Source organism: Stenella coeruleoalba (genome assembly GCF_951394435.1).
Source record: "Stenella coeruleoalba genome assembly, chromosome: 9".
In the NCBI taxonomy this organism is placed as follows: Eukaryota; Metazoa; Chordata; class Mammalia; order Artiodactyla; family Delphinidae; genus Stenella; species Stenella coeruleoalba.
In genome coordinates this window covers 2,981,907-3,001,731 of record NC_137155.1, presented here as the reverse complement: position 1 = coordinate 3,001,731, position 19,825 = coordinate 2,981,907, and the positions used below count along the sequence as shown (strand labels likewise).

At 50.5% G+C, this 19,825-nt stretch overlaps 1 protein-coding gene across 10 annotated transcripts in view; it reads left to right on the top strand.

The window, feature by feature from the left end:
* The first annotated feature begins 884 nt into the window (after nucleotides 1-884).
* COBL (cordon-bleu WH2 repeat protein) overlaps nucleotides 885-19,825 on the top strand; it is a 260,810-nt gene continuing 241,869 nt past the window's right edge. For 6 of the 10 annotated variants that reach the window (XM_079932341.1, XM_079932338.1, XM_079932340.1 and 3 more), the window contains exon 1: nucleotides 1,175-1,750. In XM_079932341.1, the coding sequence (XP_079788467.1) occupies nucleotides 1,710-1,750 (41 nt within the window). In that variant the 5' untranslated portion in view covers nucleotides 1,175-1,709. Of the gene's footprint in view, nucleotides 1,751-19,825 lie in introns of all 10 variants that reach the window. The other 4 variants (XM_079932337.1, XM_079932335.1, XM_079932339.1 and 1 more) reach the window with 1 other exon arrangement.

Here is a 19,825-nt window from a genome sequence, read left to right as displayed (position 1 = left end):
AAACATGCTGAATATGAGATGTACTTATATATTTATACTGCATTGATTTATAATGTATGCACCCATAATTGTTTATATACTTATATAAATATGAACAAAATTTATAAATACATTCATAGATAAGCAACATTTTGTTTATAATGCAAGCATAAACAGTTCTTTATAAATATAAGCAAACATTTAAATACATGCAGACAACAAATATATACTAAAATATATATACTATTGATATATATACAAACAGAATGATAAATGCTTGGAAGAAAAATAACTCAGGACAAGCAGAGCAATACTAAGTCTGTGCTTTCACACAGAGGGCTCCGGGAGGGCTTCCCTGGGGAGGTGGTATGGTATCTGAGCAGGCACCGCAGGGTGGGACGGTGCAGGCGGGCAATCCCGTGGCAGAGCATCCCATGCAGAGACCTGAGGTGGGCAGAGCCGCAGGGCGCTGGGCTCCGAGGCCGAGCGCAGAGGTAGGAAGAGGCTTCTGGGTGGGCGCCCCGGCCTCAGCACTTAAGGCCTTTCAGGTCCGAGCAAGGACTTCGTATTCTGTGTCTAGACCGCCCCCCGCCTCCGCTTCGTTAATGGGAAAGCTGGAGGGTAGCGGGAGGACCGCTCAGGCTGGCCTCGGGATTCCTCATCCAAGTTTAAGATCCGAAGCAGCACCTCCTCCGACACCGATCCCTGCAGGCTCACTTACTCGCCTTTTAGTCTAGTCGTTGGAACCACAGCAAAGAGTCATTTCTGTTAGTCAGACTTTCGCACTAGCCCAGATCCCTTTTGTGGCCTTGGGGTGGGTTAGGAAGCGTGTGGGGTGAAGCTCGCCAGATCGGGGGCCTCTGGCTGGCTTGCTCTGGGCCCCCCGCGGGCTACCTCTACTGGCATTTCGGCCCGCGGCCAGCACTCGGACCCACCGCGGGGCAGCGCGACCGCGGCGCCTCGAGAACAACTAGACAAAGTCGAGCGCGCGTCCACCCGAGCTCCGGGAGCACCTCCCGGCCGGCTCCAGCGCCCGCAGCTTCCGGCTCAGGACGCCGGGGCGGGGCCCGAATCTGCATTTCTAGCCGGCTCCCAGATGCTGCAGGTCAGGCACCCACTTTGAGACCCACCGCACCAGAGCTCCGTTGCCCGGATGGAGGTTCTGTTGGGTTCCAGGGCAGCGAGCCTGGCACCGCTCTCTCACTCCTCGATCGCCAACCTCAGTCCTCCCACCGGTCCGCCCACCTCGCCCTCGCCGGGCCCCGCCGCTGCCAGGTGCTTCCCCCTCCGCAGCTCCTCCCCGCCGCGGCGCGGCGCGCTCCCGGGGCCCAGAGGTCCGGGGCAAGCGGGCGGCGGCGCGGCGGCGGGCCGGGAATCGCCCCCGGGCGCCGGTGCCGCCGGGCCCCTGTCCCGGACGCGCGCCGCGGGCCGGGTCCGCCGCTCGGGAGGCGCGCGGCGGCGGCGGCGGGGGCGGCGCTCCCGGGGGCGCGGCGCACCTTACTCCCGGCGCCCCCGCCCCGCGCCGGCCCCTCCCCGCGCGGCCCGCGCTCCCGCCCGCGCGGGTCGGTTCCAGCCCCTTCCGTCGTCCCGGCCTCGCCGCTGTCCTCCGCCGGCCCGCGAGGGAGGACGATGGGTCGGCGCGGAAAAAGTGAATGAGGGCGGCGGCGGCGTCTGCGAGCGCCTGACTCGCGGGGCCACAGCGCCGCCCGCGCCCCCCGCCCGCCGGCTTCATGGACGCGCCGCACGCCTCGGCGGCCAAGCCCCCGACCGGGTAAGCGGCTCCGGGCTCCGCTCGGCTCGGACGCCCGCGCCCGCACGGCGCGCACTCGGGACGGGGGCGCCTCTCTCCGGCCCGCGGGCCCGCGCCCCGCGAAGGAAGGGGGTTGTGTACTTTGTGCTCCCGGGTCGTTGCCCGGGTAACAGTGTCAGGCCGAGGCCCGGGCGCTTTTCGCGTGGGTGCGTTTGTGGGCGCGATCCCTTTGGGGGGTCCCCGCGGGCAGAGCCCCACCGAGCCCCGAGCCTTCCTCTGCCACCCGCGAGGGCTCTCCGGGGGTGGGGGGTGGGGTTGGAAGGCAGTGGAGACTCGGCCCCGGCCCCCAGCCCTGTCGCTGACTTGCCCGGTTCCCGCCCGCGTTCCAGTCTGGTCACCCCGCACCCGGCACGGCACCCCGCCCCACCGTCCGCTCTACCTTCCCCCCAAAAGGAAGGGGAACAGGTTCCGGGCCCCCGGAGGCGCCTGGGTGCCGCGGTCTCAGGAGGGCTGTGTAGAGGGCACTGCCCTGGAGGTTCTCCTGACCGCTGCTCCCCCGCCCCGGCAGGCTTTTCGGGGCTCCCCTGCACAGGGCACAGGCGGGGCGGGCCGGGCCCGCGTCAGGGACCCCAGCATCGGAGTATAGTCGGGGCTCCCTTCCCGGCTGGCGTGGTCTTGCCCCTGCCCAAACTTTCGCAGGGTCTGTTTTCCATCCCCACACCTCGCGTGTGTGGATTGCATGTCACGTTCACATTTTACTCGCAGAAAGAGTGACTTCCTTTATACAAGAAAAACAAGCCTGCTCTTTAACCGGATCCTGAGGCGGAATTTGAACCTTGCACGACCCCACGGGGCCTGGCGGCCGCTGCGCTGCAACGTTGCGCGCTCTGCTTGCGGCTGCCTTGCTTCTCCGCGGGGCGCACCCAGGACCTGCGAACTGTCTTACTGGGCCTGGAGCAAATGTGTGATGAGTCCTGCAAATGGAATGAGTGCCTGGGGTGGGCCCTGCACCTGCTTACCGAAGGGGCCCACGTTCCCCTCTAGCAACTGGTCTCCAGCGAGGCAGCTTTGGGGACAACTAATCTCATTTCTTTGCAGTGTATCCCACTGACTCATCCTGCCCGCGTGTGCCCATAGGCCGCGGTGCTGCCCAAGTGCGCAAAAGGTTTTCAAAAACTGGCTTTTTTTTTTTTTAACTCTCCCTTTAATGCCAGGAAAAAGTGAGCCAGGTTAGCAAATCAAATAATCCTGAGGCTAAGGAATGTTAAAAAGAACTTTTTTCTTTTGCAGGGCGCTTAGTGGTTATGTAATTACGTTTGAATAAATAAATCTCCTGCAAAGAAAATACACATGGGAAATCCTTTTTCATGGCAGGGGTCATTGCAAAATGACTTAGAGAAATGTGAAACAGAATTGCCTCTAAACCTGCCGTCTTTGGAGCTTTTTAAATGAGCCTGTTTAAGGAGACGGAATCGTTTTTTGGCAAAACTACCTTAGAAATATATTTGAAGCAGAGAACATTTAAGAGGCCAGTGAAACGGTATCCAAAAACTATCTGTGAGATCCTTTAAAGGAATCTGATTGTAGAAGTGAAACGGGGAGCCCTAAGAATTGGGCCCTCTTTCCAGGCTGGTACTGTGTAAGCAAGAGGGCAGTCACCCTGGGTCTGGTTCACAGTGCTTTGCAGAGTTCTGGTTGGCCTTCATGTCCAAGTCCCCCAGGGAGACTAAGGACTTTTGCTGTGGATATGGTAACAAAAGTGAGATTGTTATCATTGATGCATTTGGTTCTGTCCCCACACTCACATCCAGAACCTCTGATCTGCTTGTTTGAACATCTTTGTCCGAGAAATGTAGACATAGTGCTTTTAAGTCTATTATTCCCAATTACTGTATCATTTGTCATTTGTTTTAGTATATTTTAGTGAAGTCAAGCAATATCAATGTGCTTAAAATCAGAGGAAAGCAATGGTCTTGGGTTTTTTTGAATGTTTTATATGATTTAGGTGTATCGGTTGCTTACCAGAAAGGAAAGACACAGATGTGAAAATTTTGGCTTTGGTACATTAGTGGTGGTAGTCAGCTTCTGTTGGTTCTTCACCGAAATTACAGTCTCGTCTCTCTGACTGGTTCCTATGTTGCCTGAGAATAAGGCAGTGCTTGCCACATACTCCGGGGAATTTGTTTTTCTCTGATACTGCCATGATTGGTTATCCAATCCCACTTTCGGTAAGTTATCACTTCTCTGCACGATAGCAGATAACTGATGTAACGCATTTGTTGTCGTCCACTGAAACTGGCACTTTTCCTGTAATGGGCTGGATGGGGGACAATGAATTAAGGAGATTTCACATTATAAAATACGGTGTGTGACAGCCCTTCTTGAGGATTACTGAAGGGCCAGAGGACTTAGTGAATGGAAACTCACCCATCGTATGTCTGCCTAAATTATTAATGCAGTTATTTGTTATCTTTGTTGAGAACACAAGTATACATTTTAGTTAGATTGAAGTTACAGGTTTTTACTAGTAACTTCATTAAAATCATAACTTAAGATGAACTTAAAACTGTCTGGGGAAAGTATTCTTTTAGGAAAGAAGACATGCAAAAACTAACAGACTTGATGTGACGTTTTAGGAATTTCAGAGCTCAGTTGAGGTATAATAATGGATGGAATATTCTAGAATGCAAGGAAAGGTAAATTACCTTTGGATGAGGTTCTAAAATATCTTTAAGTCCATTTAAGACAAAGTTTATTGGCTTACTTTTAGTTTGAGTATGTGTAAGATCCATCCCAGTAGTTGGTGATGGACACGGGGTTAACTGTCCCACTGGACCCTATATGAATAAGAGACAGGACATTGGTGAGTTTGGTAGGATACTGGTTAATTTTTTTTTTCTATGGCGGAAGCACGTATTTCTGTAGAATAAAATAGTCTCCAGTGACATGAAATGTCTAAACAGCTGGTGCCGTGGACCATTGACTGCATTCAGGCAGTATGCTGATACAAAAATCAGTGAAGTTTTCTAGTCAGTCTCATCAAAACGTGTGCTTCCTGGAGACATAGATGGTAATCCTTCTTCTGCATAAATTCATCTTTATTTAATCAAGTTATTAGAAGAAGAAATATTTGTTTATTTATTTATTTTTGCGGTACGCGTGCCTCTCACTGCTGTGGCTTCTCCCGCTGCGGAGCACAGGCTCCGGACGCGCAGGCTCAGCGGCCATGGCTCACGGGCCCAGCCGCTCCGCGGCATGTGGGATCTTCCCGGACCGGGGCACGAACCCGTGTCCCCTGCATCGGCAGGCGGACTCTCAACCACTGCGCCACCAGGGAAGCCCAAGAAATAAATTTTAAAATATTAATTCAAGTGGGTAACTTGAGCGTCTTGAGTCCTTTCAACACCCAACGTAGCGTTCAGTATAGGAGGCCGCTACTCCCGACCGTAAACTTGGGTGGCCAACTCAGCATTTCCTGCCTCACCTCTCAGGAGCATACAGAGATAATAGAATATTAACAGGTGTGCCCCATAATAACAGGTTTAGGCTTCTAGGCCTTTTCTTTTTTTTTTTTAAGGTTTCTAGGCTTTTGGCCAATGTGTTAGAAAATGTATTTACATCCTTAAAAATGACAGTGTGTCTAATTATTGGCTTCATTAAACTTTTCCCATTTAATTTGAGCTGTATTTTTTAGATGTTATGTTGGCAGTTCATTTAAGAATGTCAAAGTTATTGTTTGATATAAAGTGGAAAGGAAGCCTAGGAATTTTATTCTTTTGTAATTGTAGTTTTTCTTAAAATTTTCTTGACACGTAAGAGGAGTTGGACATTTCCCTGTTACAATAGCAAATAATCTCAGAGCACTGTAAGTACTTCTCAGTGGTTGTATAATGAAGGTGAAGCTAATATACGATTAAATTTGCTGTAATGACGTTTGTACTGTGCTGGGTTCTCCTGACTCTGGGCACGGCGGCCTGCAGCCCCTCCTCTCTCCCTCCCTGCCTGACTTTTCTGGCGCCAGCAGAGTGGATTATTATTGGGTAGGTGCAGGCAAGTGACACCCCCACGTGCATGCAGGTCTGGGTCCAGTGGCCGCTTTAATTTGGGACCTGGGAAGTGAAGTAATTTCTGAACACCCGAGAATGCTTCCTATAATTATTAAGAAAACAGTGATTATAGGCTGTCTGCACAGCAAGGAGCAGTTTAGGTTTCTAGGCCTTTTGTGCTTTGTTATTAAATTTATCATTAAATTTACATTTTTAATTGACCATCAGTTTTAAAAAGTGAGCCGAGATATTTGACACCAAAGTAACGTTTAGACTGAGGATGTGCACATTTAAAACATAGGAGCAGTTGGTTGTGATTTGGACTTGAACTAAATAAAAACATTTAGTGGAGAGGTCATGTATTTATTTTGTGTTTCCCGCACCCCTTTATTCTCTCCCCATCCGCATATAATTGTGGGGTCTGTGCATTGTACGTTTCGGGTAATTTTAGTTGTACATTTTTTTCAGTTGCTTTTTACTATAACAGAATATAGATTTGATATTTCCTGATCCACTGAAGGCTTTTATATATCTTCATCTTTGCATTTTTTTCATGATTTAAGCTATTTAATTTTGATGTATGTTATTGACATAGTGATAATCTGCCTTTTTACTCTTTTATGGTTTCCTTTTAAGCGAATTTTAAATCTCTCCCCTACCCCCCACCACTTTATACCTTTGCTTCCACTTTCACCTTGTCCTGCAGTGTTCACTGTTCAGGACCACTTGCTGGCTTTCAGCCCCTGAGTTGATGGCCGCGTCTTTTATCACTTTTCCTTCATGTTCCCATAGTTCCTTATTTTTTACCTGTCTCTTCCAGTCGTAGTATTCAACTTTTTTTCTGACTTATATCAATACTTTATATGGTTTCATTTGCTTTTATACACAGCTAATGATGGTAATTGTTTTCAAGACCTAATGGTGTTTATCCTAAAGTAGATTTTGCTACGTACTCTGGTGGGTCTCCGGCAGCATCTGCGTTTCCTCCCGTCCATCTCAGGGATGGTCCCCCGCTTCAGAAATGAGGACGCTCACTTCCCCGGCTGAGGGCACACTGCAGCCTTGAGGGTTTTCACAGGCTTCCATCTGTCCCCTAACTAGGCGCTGAGCTGTTGCTTGCCAGGACCGTGTCTTCTACAGGTCAAGTTCAATGAGAATAAATTGCACAGCCAAAATCATTTCTATTTAAAAATTAAAGGAAAAGCTTTTCAAGCAATGGCTAAGATGTATTTTATTGAGGTACATTTGATGAGACAGGTTCTCAGACCACAAACACTTTCTCACAAACCCTGTTGTAGATTCAGTCCCCACCTCTGCCAAACCACATGTTACCTTTTTAAGAGACACTGATTGCTTTAGAAAGATCATGGAAGTCCTTATCCTTTTTGGAAAAAACTGACACAAATTCCCAGAGTTGAGCCAGATAGACCAGGAGTCCTGGTTCATTGCTCTCCCCCTTCCTTCTCACTGTGTTGTCCAAGATCTCAGACGAGGAACCGTTGTCTTAGGGACACTCTCCCCTCCCTCCAGACGAGGGCAGCAGGCTGTCTTTCTCCCTGGACACACGTGGACATGCTCGCACCCTGACTGGGCCAGACGGGTATCTCCCTAATCTAGAATGCCTTGTCCTTGGTCATTAATCCTGTTTGACTTTCTCCTATCAAAGGCAGACAGGCAGGCTTGGTGGAAGGGAAACGGGCTCAGGAATAAGAAGACTTGGGTGCCGGTGTCAGTTGTGCAGGATTAAACTGACCTTCTGAGCCGAGCCTGCTGGCCTGTCCTGGGGTGGCTCCTCCTGTTTCCCAGCCCGGTGCTGTCCCACGAAATTCTGTGAGGGTTAATGATGCTCTGTATCTGTGTCCAGTCCAGGAGCCACTGAGCACTTGAAATGTGGAGCTGAATTTTTCACTTTCTTCAATTTTCATTCATTTAAATGTCAACAGCCAGGTGTGGCCAGTGGCGCCCTAGAGGGCATGCAGTTCCAGTCTCTTCTGTTTTCCCTGCCCCCTTATCCCTCCCGAACCAGACTGTGCCCTGCTTTCTCAGACTTTCTCTCTCCCCGAGGCCCGTGGGCTTTTCTTCTCCTTTCCTAGGTGGTTGCTGCCCCCTCACCCAGCTGCAGCTGGGAACTCCATCGAAGGCCCTCGAGACCCCCCCCTCCAGTCTCGGATGAGAGCCCTGACCTTCGCCTCCTGTGGCAGTGGTGATTCCCCTGTAGGAAACCCTCATGTGGGTTTCCATTTACTCGTCTCTGATCGTCTGACTTACGAGCTCCTGGGGGGCAGGGATGCTACCTGGTGATAAACTGTGTCATAACTTTGTGGCACAGGACACGATGCACAGCTGCACTTCTGTAAATGAGCCCTGCTTCCCCGTGATTCGTGGAGGGTATTGGATAAGATGAGCTCAAGACTCACAAGAGATCTAAAACCATAGGATCAGAAGTGTTCCCAGAAATTATAGACCCTTCTTTTGTCAAAACTGACTTTTTAAAAACTGGCTGCTTCATCCTGCTTTTGCCGGACTATAGGACAACAGAAAGGTCCGTTGTTACGACACCATTCAGCCCGATCCACTCCGACTGGGCTTGCCAGCTGTGCCATCCTGCGTCTGCAGACTTGAGATGTGTTGGACGTCTGATCTTGTGGAACTAGAGTGACAGTATTAGACGATGCAAAGTGATGGTGGCTGAGAGAGGAGATGAAAGTCTGTGGAAGTCCTGCTGTGGTCTGAATGTCTGTGTCCCTCCCAATTGAACATGTTGAATTCCTAACCTCCAAGGTGGTGATATTAGGAGGTGGGCTTCTGGGGTGGGGCCCTCCTAATTGGGATTAGGATTAGTGCCCTTATAAAGAACACCCTGAGCGCTCCCTTGGCCCTCACACCGTGTGGAGGTACAGTGAGGAGTCTGCAACCCGGAATAGGGCCCCCCCGGACCACGCCAGCACCCCGACTTGGGCCTTCCATCCTCCAGAACTGCGAGCAGTACATGACTGTTGCTTAGAAGCCCCCAGCCTGTGGGGCTCTGTCATAGCGGCCCGAACAGGCTAAGCCAAGATGCCGAGTCACAGGGGACCTGCTTCTCCCTGTCTGGGGGCTCTGCCGGGGCCATCTGCCCCAACCCAGCCTGAGGTGGGGGAAGGAAGGGGACGTGCCCTTTACTTTAAGGTGCCCTTTCCCTTCGCTCATGTCTGTTGACCCAGTCTTTGTTTTTATCGTTGTAAAATTTACATGCTATAGCATTTACCATTGGTACAGCTCAGTGGCATTAAGTCCATTCACACTGTTGCGCAGGCGTCACCACCTCCAGCTCCACGATTCTTTTCTGCCCGAACCGAAACTCAGTATCCATTAAACACTCACTCTCCACCCCCTTCCCCCAGCTCCTGGCGCCCACCATCCTACTTTCTGTCTCCGTGGATTTGACTCCTCTAGGGACCTCATATAGGTGGACTCATACAGTATTTCTCTTTCTGTAACTGGCCTATGTAACCTAGCAGAATGTCCTCAAGGTTCATCCATGTGGTAGCAGGTGTCGGAATTTCCTTCCTTTTTAAGGCTGAAAGTGTAATCACAGCACCTGTCAGTGGTCACTTTGGCCTCCACCACTGGCTGCTGTGAAGTATGCTCCTCTGGACGTGAGACTACAGATACCCGTCTCTGCTTTGACTCCCTCCCCCATATCCTCCCAGGAGTGGGATTGCTGGACTGTAGACAGTTCTGTGTTTAACTTTTCGGGAATTGTCGTCCTGCTTTACACAACAGCTGCGCCGTGTGGCATTCCCACCAGCAGCGCCCAGGAGCTCCTGTTTCCAGCATGCTGTCCGCTGGCTGTGTCCTCATCACCTGGTCCTTTACAGTCTTGGGGGAAGAGGGGACGGGACCAGGGAGCTTCCTGGCATCGTTGCTAGTGTGCTCGAGCCTCTGACTGTCTGTGGGGAGTGGGGGGAGCTGAGGTGAAAGTGGGCAGACCAGGCAGGTGTCCCTGCTTCTCCCCCTCCTCCAGGGTCCTGGGAGACCCCCAGTTTCTTCAGACTGGGGGCCCCGGGCGGCTCCTGGGCCTCTGCTGGAAACGTGGCCTTAGTTTGCTGAGCATCCCTCGCAGCCGTGGTGCAGGGCTTCCTCCACAGTGTGGCTGTGGGTCTGTGACAGCACCTGCTGGGCAGCTGGCATCTCTGGATGGCAGTGATACCACCCCCAGGGCCTTCCAGGAGAGCCCCATGCACCAGCCTGGCCCTGACCCCATGGCTTCATTTGGAACAGATCAGGGCACCAACAGTTTGCTTTTTACGATGTCTCTGTTCCTGCTACGGGTGCCCTGCCCACTGTGTCTTGTTCAGAATGGGCACCAGCCTGAAAAGGGGGGGGGGTGGGGGAGGCAGGAGGATTTCCAAGCCTGGGCCCCCGGGGTGGCCGTAGCAGGAGAATCAGGGTTCCCGCCTGGGAAGTTGGGTGGGTTGGGAAAGGGATGGCAGACAGGACGAGGAACCCCTGCAAAGCATTTGTCTCAGCATCTGTGCTCCATTCGGCCTTCAGCTCAGGGAGTGGACCAGACGTGCTGACCCTTCGGTTACGTGGAAGCGGCTTGAATGATGAAATGCTTAGGTAGCAAACTGAGTTAGGAGACTTGGGAAGACGGGCTGTGAGCGCGAGTGCGTGTGCACGCGCGCGTGTGTGTGCAGGGGGCGGGGACGTGATGTTTAAGCGCACTCCCAGCCCTGGGCACAGTAGCAGGCTCCCAAATCAGCTTCTGGCAGTTCTTGCAAACCTGATGTTTAGGGAGTTGAATTTAAAAATAGCTCAGGTGGGAGTGATAATACAGCAAAAGTGTAGACTTGTATTCCCATGGCCAATTCCTGAGACTTCAAACAGTGGTCGTTGTGTTGGCTGGAGCCCTATTAATTAAGAGCAAAATCCACTAATGTTCAATAAACAAGCCATTAGGTTGGAAAGAGACTGATTCACTGTGGCCAGAATCTAGACATTTGCCACTGAGAGTAGCTCCTGCCAGAATTCCCCACCCGTCTGCCCGCCCGTCTGTCTTGCTGCCTATAATTATCCCATGGAGTTGGCTTGAAAACTTTCTCCCTCTGATGCTGTGTCCAAACCCCTTCTTACATCTCAGTGGTTAACAGTGTCTGGACAGCATCACACGCAGGAGGAGTGGTCTGCAGACCTGTCAGTGGATTTAAAAAGTGGTGGTTGCCAAGGGGGAGGGGGGTGGGGGAGGGAAGGATTGGGAGGTTGAGGTGAGCAGATACAAACGATTATATATAGGATGGATAAACAACAAGGTCCTACTGTAGAGCACAGGGAACTGCATTCAATATCCTGTGACAAACCATCATGGAAAAGAATATGAAAAAGAATGTGTATATATATATGTATAACTGAGTCACTTTGCTGTACAGCAGAAATGAACACAACATTGAAAATCAGCTATACTTCAATAAAAAAAAAAAAAGCTTTTAAAGAGAGGTGTTCCTGGGGGTCATGAAGCTGAGTGTCTTTCGTGCCCTACCCGCCCTACATCACCCCCCTGCCCTCCCCCACCACTTCTCAGGTGCCGATGCCTGGTTTCCATGCAGTGACCCACAGATGCAGAGTGTGTCCCGAACGAGGTTAGGGGGGGAATTTTACCACATTCACAAAAGTAATGAAAACTAGTTTGGGAACGAGATGAATTTAAATTGAAAAAGATTTCAGTGTAAAGTATTTCCTTGTTATTCATCAATTCTTTTTTCACTGACCATCATGTTTCACGTTTTTGGAATGCTGCCTTTGCGGTTGGACATTTTTCTCGAAGGAGGAGACAGAAATGCTTTTCGCGAGGACCTGCCTCATTTCAGCCTTTTAGTCCTCCGTGATACTAATGTTTTCCAGCTGACGGGACAGGCGTCACCAGCCCTGCCCCAGGAGGCTGGACCCCCATCGGTGCTCCAAAGTTGGTGGATGTAATTCTCTCTACAGCTTATGGGTGAGATTGTCACATGGCTGAAGACTCCAGGCTGGTGTCCTGCCCCTCACCCTGAGGTCACCCACCACACAGAGTAGAGGCCTGGGACATAGCTTCCAGAGTCCCGTTGGCTAAAGCTACCATCTGGTTTACGCAGGTGATGCCCCTGGACTGTTTCCGAACCACCTGCGTTTCTCAAGGGCATTTTTCTGAAGACACGGTGCGCTTGTCAGCATCCGAGTGGCTTCTGGCTTGTGTGTGGGACCCATGATGTTACCCACCTGATGGCAGCGGTGTTGCTAGGTCTCCAGATGTGCAACCCCGAGTCGCCCGGGTGGGGTGTTGTTTTGGGAGAGGTAGGTGGGGTGGGATCCCAGCTCTTGTGGAGCACAGACAACGTGTTTGTGAATTAACGTGACGCCTCGAATGCAGACTTCTCCCCCAGCAGGACATTCTGCCGATCCTGGCTTAGGAATTCATAGACGTTTCAGCGCCTCCCTGGGCCCAGGGTGTTGACTCAGCTCACTGCGTCTTGTGCCCGTAGGTTTTGGGAAAGTGCAGGGCTCTGCCCTGCCCCACAGACGGGCTGCCCTCAAAGTAGAAGCTACGCAGACTCAGACTCACAGGGCTGGGGGTGTGATTTTCTGTGGGCGGCCTTGGCCGGACCGTGGGTCACGCTGTGAGTGCCACAGTAAGCCTGGCAGCTTTCACCGCCCACCTCCTGCAGGTGGGTGGGCGTCAGAGATGGGGGCTCCTGGGGTTAACGTCCCCCGTCTCTGGCCTCCCGGCACGGAGGAGCTAGGAGGCAGGATATTCCGGGTGGTCCTCAGGGCAGCGCTGTTGCTGCTGTGTCCTGCAGCTGGCGCCAAGGGGCCTCACAGGTGGAAAGGGTCGCCATCATCATCAGGTGGAATTGATTGAGCGCCCACCTGGGGGCACCTTAGTGTCGTGAAGGTCCCTGTACAGGTGCTCGTAGCCCCCCAGGGTCTGTGCCAGCCCATCAGTCCCCGGTGTGTTTTCTTCTTCTTTTTAAGCTTGTTTTTAGTCACACTCACGAAAATAACTTATCATGCTTTATGAAGCTTTACTTAACCTGTGTGGAATCCTTTCCATCTGTCAGTTACAACTGATAAATGACACATCCGGAGTTGGAAGAATATGTCTTTTCTCTCTTTATTTTCACTGTCGGTCAGTGGAAAACATTGCTTTTTAGACAAGACATCTGAATGGCAACCCCAGGGGGGAATTATATGTTTGGAATGTTTTCTTGCTGTTTACTTCTCATTTTCTGAGTTGAAAATGATAGGTATTCGTATGTCAGCATTTAGACTTTACCTGGCAAGATTAATGGGAAGTAATGGATGACTTGTTTTTAAACTGGGCTGGTTTTAATAATACACTCGTGTGCGGGAGGGGTGCACACTTCATTCTCATAACATTGTTATATAGGTAGGGAGTGTTTTTTTTTTTTAATCGAAGTATAGTTGATTTACAATGTTGTGTTAGTTTCAGGTGTACAGCAAAGTGATTCAGTTATACATATACATATTTTTTTCAGATTCTTTTCCCTTATAGGTTATTATAAAATATTGAGTAGAGTTCCCTGTGCTATCCGGTGGGTCTTTGTTTTTTCCATATTTTATATATAATAGTGTGTGTATGTTAATCCCATACTCCTAATTTAACCCTCCCCACCACTTCCCCTAGGGTAACCCTAAGTTTGTTTTCTGTGTCTGTGGGTCTCATTTTGTTTTGCAAATAAGTTCATTTGCATCTTGTTTTTTTTTTTTTTAGTTTCCGCATATAAACGATATCATGACATTTGTCTTTGTCTGACTTACTTCACTTAGCATGATAATCTCTAGGTCCATCCACATTGCTGCAAATGGCATTATTTCATTCTTTTTTATGGCTGAGTAATATTCCATTGTATATATGTACCACATCTTCTTTATCCATTCCTCTGTTGATGGACATTTAAGTTGCTTCCATGTCCTGGCTATTGTAAATAGTGCTGCAATGAACACTGAGGTGCATGTATCTTTTCGAATTAGAGCTTTCTCCAAATACATGTCCCGGAGTGGGATTGCTGGATCATATGTTAGCTCTATTTTTAATTTTTTAAGGAATCCCCAGACTGTTTTCCATAGTGGCTGCACCAATTTACATTCCCACCAACAGTGCAGGACAGTTCCCTTTTTTCCACACCCTCTCCAGCATTTATTATATGTAGACTAGGTAGGGAGTGTTTTTATAATGCTGAATAGGCATTGGCATGGAAACATGTTTTCATTTATTTTCTACGTGCAGAAGTGATATATCATTGGGAGAAAAAGCTTTGCACCAGGTTTCACTTACGTCCCTTTTCTTTTGTCCAAGTGTGGTAGTGACCACCTGTTGCTCTGCAGGAGGTCCTGATGTTGCAGGCTGGGGATTTTGAGGGAGGAGCAAGTGGTTTGCTGCTGTCTGGTCACCTCCATGATGAGGGTGTGGATGTAAAGAATGGCAGGTGGGACAACAAGGTCTTCAACTGCACCCTCTTGGTGCCACTCGGACCTGGGCACCCCTTCATCCTTGCTCTTGTCCTGACTGATGTGGAGATGGTGGAGCAGCCTGTGATCGGATTGGGGTCTCCCGACTGTTGGTCCAGTGAAGGATTTTGGAGGAGGTCTTTGCTCCAAACCTAAGCTGTGTCCAGCATCATTGCATGACATCCTTTACCCATTAAAGAGAATATAAAATAAATAATCTAGGTTCAGCGTGGAACACAGTCAGCGATGTCTCACATGTGTTTGATCAGCTGCTCTGCAGACTCCTCTCTGCGAGATAACACCATAGGATGATTTCCTGCAAAACATATGTTTGGAAACGAGGTAAAATACTGAGCAAGTCTGTAGATCCACTGGGGAAGGTGTCGGGAAATGAAGACACTTGGCTGATTCAAACGGAAAAACCCAGAGGATTTACACATTCCCCGGTAGAGTCAGATTCCGTAGACAATCTAAATTCTGATACGTCTGTCTATGTTTGTCACAGGAAACATCTCAGAGCTTGGTCAACCGCCACTCCAAGCTCATTAGCTTGAGATAAATAGGTGTTCAACAATATTTGTTGTTTTGACAAACTTCCTCTTGACTCTCTTTTTTTGCTACAGGAAAGTAGTGGTAATTGGGAGGTCAAACCGGCCTCTGTGTCTGCTGCTTCTCCAGCCCGGGGTGAGGGGGCTGCCCCACCACCACCTCCCACAGCCCACTGGGCCCTCACTGTGTACACAAAAGCAGATGTGCACCTTGACCTCCCTGTTGGGTTGGGATGATGGCCTTTCCAGCCCACGTTCAGCCGCATGTCCTGTCTCCAGATTCTATAAAAGGGCATAAAAAGTTTTTACATCTCTTCTCCCTGCAAGTGAACGTAAAAGCCTGAACCTGAAATTATGGTCCATTGTGTTAACTGTGTAATGAGGCTTGGGAAAACATCCACTGATGACTATAGTTTCAAACACGCTCGTTTGTGAAGTACAGGGTTGTATCACAGCAGTGGAAACAATAGCTTATTTCGAAGAATGCAGCCTCTGAGTGGTGTATTGTTGTCATAGGTTCGGCACTGCGTTGGGAGCATCGAGCCAATGATTAGGCACATGCCAGAAAATGAGTCACCGTGATGGCCTCAGCTGTCTGTGACCCCCTCTGACAGCCGCGCTCTGGCTCCTGTGTCAGGTCTTCACTTAAAATAGTAGTAAAAGCAGTAGCAGCAGTTCATGACCAGTGAACTGGAGTGAAAATGAACTCAGTTAGGTTCCTAGTTTTGAAAGCACGGTGATCACCAGAATTGGGGCTCTTCAGGAAAAAAAAAATGGTCTTCTCATTTCGCATTAGCAGTAGAACATCTTGGAGTAGCATTTCTCATCCCAGTTGACGGCTGGAAATCACGGCATCCTTGCTTTATTTAGATAACCCCTCCTTGTTCATTATGCTGGCGGCGAGGCCAGATCTTGGCCTGTCTACGTAGCAAACTGCCCACAATTATTTCATAAACATCTCTGAGCACAGGGAAGAGGACTCGGAGGGGACCAGGCCAAGCCAAGACATTGGAGAGCAGCTAAAACCAACATAAAGGAAGGTCTTGCAGCCCTGACTGTAGGAGGGCCTCTGTTTGAAGCCAGGAGATGAGGAAAAGCTGGTCAGATTTGGAGCTGGGTGGAAAAGTGGATCAAGTGTGTCTGGGTGGTGGAAGATGAGGTCCGTGTGCCAGGGGAGGGGCTGCCAGGAGTGAGTGAGGGGCCCGTTCCCACCCCCATGGGGTTAACTGGCAGGCGGACACACCCTGGAGGATGGAAGGGAACAGAGGATGGCGCGTTGAGGTGCCTGAACCATGGGTTGGGACCACAGCGTGTGGTCTGCAGGGCCAGCCCGGGGGTCTGGACTTCATCTTGAAGAACTGGGGGATCGGTCAAAGGGATTTGAGAAGAAGAGCTCCATCCCCATGGACAGAGCTTCTTCTTAGAAGATTCCACCGAGGCCAGCATGGCAGAGAAGCCAGAGAGGAAAGGGGAGTGTCTGGGAACTGGCTGGGTCAGCCAGAGGGACCATGGACCTGGCCCAGGGACCAGGTTGACCTCACCTCCAGCCCTGTGAGTGGAAAGGAAGGCTTGACTCTGGGTGCCCCGGCTCCGGGTGACGAGGCTCTGAACCCCGAGACCTGGGGCGCCGGACCTGGGCGGAGGCGGCAGAGCTGGGCAGAAAGTCACTCACTCACTCACTCACTCACTCACTCAGCTGCTAGTATCGCCTGTGGGTGAGGCTAGAGGGTGGGGGCTGCACGGGGATTGCGACAGCGGCTCAGGGAGGGCACGGGCGGTGGGGTGCTTACCAGGCACCGTTTACAGTGCCGCTGTGTGTCACCCCACTTCATCCTTCCAACAGCCCGGAAGAGGGGCTGCTCTTTCCCCTGGTTTTCATGAGGAAGGTGAGACACAGAGAGGTTAAGGAGTGTGACCAGCTAGGTGACATGGGTAACCCAGGGCCAGATGGGTGGCATGGGTAACCCAGATGTGAACCCAGGGACACAGGGCCTAGTGTAGTTCTTTACCCCTCAGTGCATGGTTCAGATATTTGTGGAAAGGTCGCTGTGGGCGCTGAAGAAAGTTCTAGGTCTCAGGGGAAGATGTGGGGCAGTTTTCTAGGAGGTGTGAGCAGCTGGGTGACGTCAGGCCCGCTGAGAAGACGCAGCTGCTTCAGGAGAAAGGGAGCCTTGGCCGAGGGTGGGCTGGAGCCGGGGCCTCTGGGAGAAGGCGAGCACCCATTTCATCCTCGAGGCAGTGGCCCCAGCCTGCATCCCGCATCACACAGGGGGTGGTAACGGGATTCGGGGAGTCAGGCCCAGGCCTGCCGAGCACGTGCTGCTCTGTCTGGCTTAGCATCAGGACCAGGCCAGCGTGTCGGCCATCTGTGCCTCAGGGTCCACGCCTTTAAGTCTGACTCGAAGGCACATATGACACTTGTAATAACAAAGGAAGAAAGAAGCAAGGCCAGTGACCCGGGGTTTGAGGGCCAGAGTTACCTATCCTGTGTCTGCAGCAGGCCTGAGGCCACTGCTCCTCAGAGCGTGTCTGTGGAGCTGTCTGCAGGGAGGGAAGCATGCAGCCAAGATGGCGTCCAGAAGCGTTCACAGCAGTTTGACCTGCTGGGACATCACAGAAGTGGCCTGGCCAAACCTGGCCACAGACCGGCAGCTCTGGTCTGTGGATGTGGTGTGAGGGTGCCTGCAGGCTTTCTGCTGTGCATTGTGTCATTTACCCCTCTCAATAGACACGTGCGTAGGTACCGTTATTGTCATCATTTCGGGGATGAGGACCCTGAATCCCAGACAGGTTAACCTACCTGCTCAGGGTTACAGACCCCAGGCCTGTGGCCAGGAAGCAACGCAATGTCCCCTCCCTGGGCACTTGCGGCTGTGGACATGTCCTGTCATTCTCGGAGCAGTTCTGCCAGCCTCCTGCTGTCCCCACGCCATCACCCCACCATCAGCAGGGCCCAGGCCCATAGGCTGGTGTTCCTTGAGACCCTCCAGCTGGGTTGGAGAGGTACCAGGCATGCTGCTGGCCAGTGCCCCCAGGAACCTGGGCCCATGGGCAGGGGGGTTATTCCTCCTGCACCCAGTTGGAAACTTGCGACCTTAGGAAGAAAGAGAGAGAGGAGAAAATCAGCAAAATCTGAGTTCCCGTAATTCTCATTGACTTACCTCTTTCCTGCCTCACCGCATTGTCAAGGCTAGGGATTTGCAGAAGTTCTCTGGAATATAGGACTTTCTTAACTGCCAACTCTGCCCCCGCCCCAGGCAGCCAGGCTCCTGGCTCAATCAGTAGGTTTTGAAGGAGCTCCCAGGTGGCTGAGGTGTCCAATCCTGGGTAAAGATTATCCGTCCCTTCATCCATCGCATTGTTCATCCTCCCGTCCAGTGTGAAAGTGAATGGCCTGAATAAAGACACTGTTTCAAGCTCTCAAGGAGCTAAAGTTTTGTTTAGTCTGAAAGAACCACATACATTAGCACGATTAGCACAATTGCTCTAATTGTTGTTACATAATTTCCTCTTCAGAGGCCTTTCTGTCTACGTTTCAATACACTTCACATGGTTTAACCCAGTTGCCTTGGAAAACGCCACTCAGGCCCAGATTGCAGGCAAGCACTCCTGCTATACTTAGCCTCTAGCTGTGAGTCATCGGTAACATCGCAACCTGGAAATGGCTATAAAGCCTTCACAAGCATCCCCCATGAAACAGAAGGCTCTAAAACCCTTGCGGGGTCACTTATCTAGTTGTTTTCCTGCAGAATTACTTGTCTTGAAACATAAATTGTTGATCAAAAAAGACATGAAATATTTAAATGGCGTAAAAAGATTCTTTGGTACAAAACCCAAAACGAAGTAAAGACAAGCTTCATTTAAAAAATGTTTTTCACCAAACATCTTTTTCATCAAACATCTTCCAGCATCTTAGGACAAACTTTTGTTTTTCTGGTCGACTGAAGAAAAACGTAAGACCTAAAAGTTGTGTGTTACGTTTTATTCGGGGATCTTACTGAGGACTATAGCCCAGGAGATCGCCTCTCAGTTCGCTCTGAGGAGCTGCTCCAGAGAAGCCGGGATATATTGGAGCTTTGGCTGGAAAAAAAACATGTAGTCAAACGTCAACAGACTAATGCTAATCACAAAATCCAGACGTCTCACGTTAATGATTTTAGTGTTTTTCCATGTATGGGAAGATGCAAGAGTTTGGGCTCATTGAAATTATTCCTTAGATTCACATCTTTACTATCTAGGAGCCAGTATCTTGTTTTTCTCCATCCTGAATCCCCTCAGGGTGGACCATGGGGGCTGCTGCAGTGGCCTGATCCCTGTGGAACTGGAATGGCAGACAACGTTCCCTGCCCACATACTGGGTGAAAATCATACATGTATGATCTACTCTGCTAAGTTTGTGTTCTGTTACCCTCCCTACAATGGGTGTTTAAAATGAAATGGTCCATTTTTACTGATATAGGACTTTTTTTTTTTTTTTTTTTTTTTTTGTGGTACGCGGGCCTCTCCTGTTGCGGAGCACAGGCTCCGGATGCGCAGGCTCAGCGGCCATGGCTCATGGGCCCAGCCACTCCGCGGCATGTGGGATCTTCCCGGACCGGGGCACGAACCCGTGTCCCCTGCATCGGCAGGCGGACTCTCAACCACTGCGCCACCAGGGAAGCCCTATAGGACCCTTTTAAAGATTTATTCATTTAATCAGCTATGATTTTCTAAGAACAAGAATTCATGAAAACTCATTCATCCGTGGGCTGGCCTCTTGGGTGTGGACAGTTTGTCCCTGACCTGACAGAGCCCACGGAGTAGAAGGAAGGACAGGCCTCTAAATGAGTCATGATGACAAATGCTATGACAGGGGTGTGTATGTACAGAGTGCTGCAGGAACACCCAGAAAAGAAGGAGCAATTAGTCCCGCTTGTAGGGCGGGGCAGAGATCAGGCAGGTTTATTTTTATGAAAGGCCTTCTCAGAAAATGGTTCTGCTGAAGCAGTTCTTAAATATAACAGGCCTCTAGACGC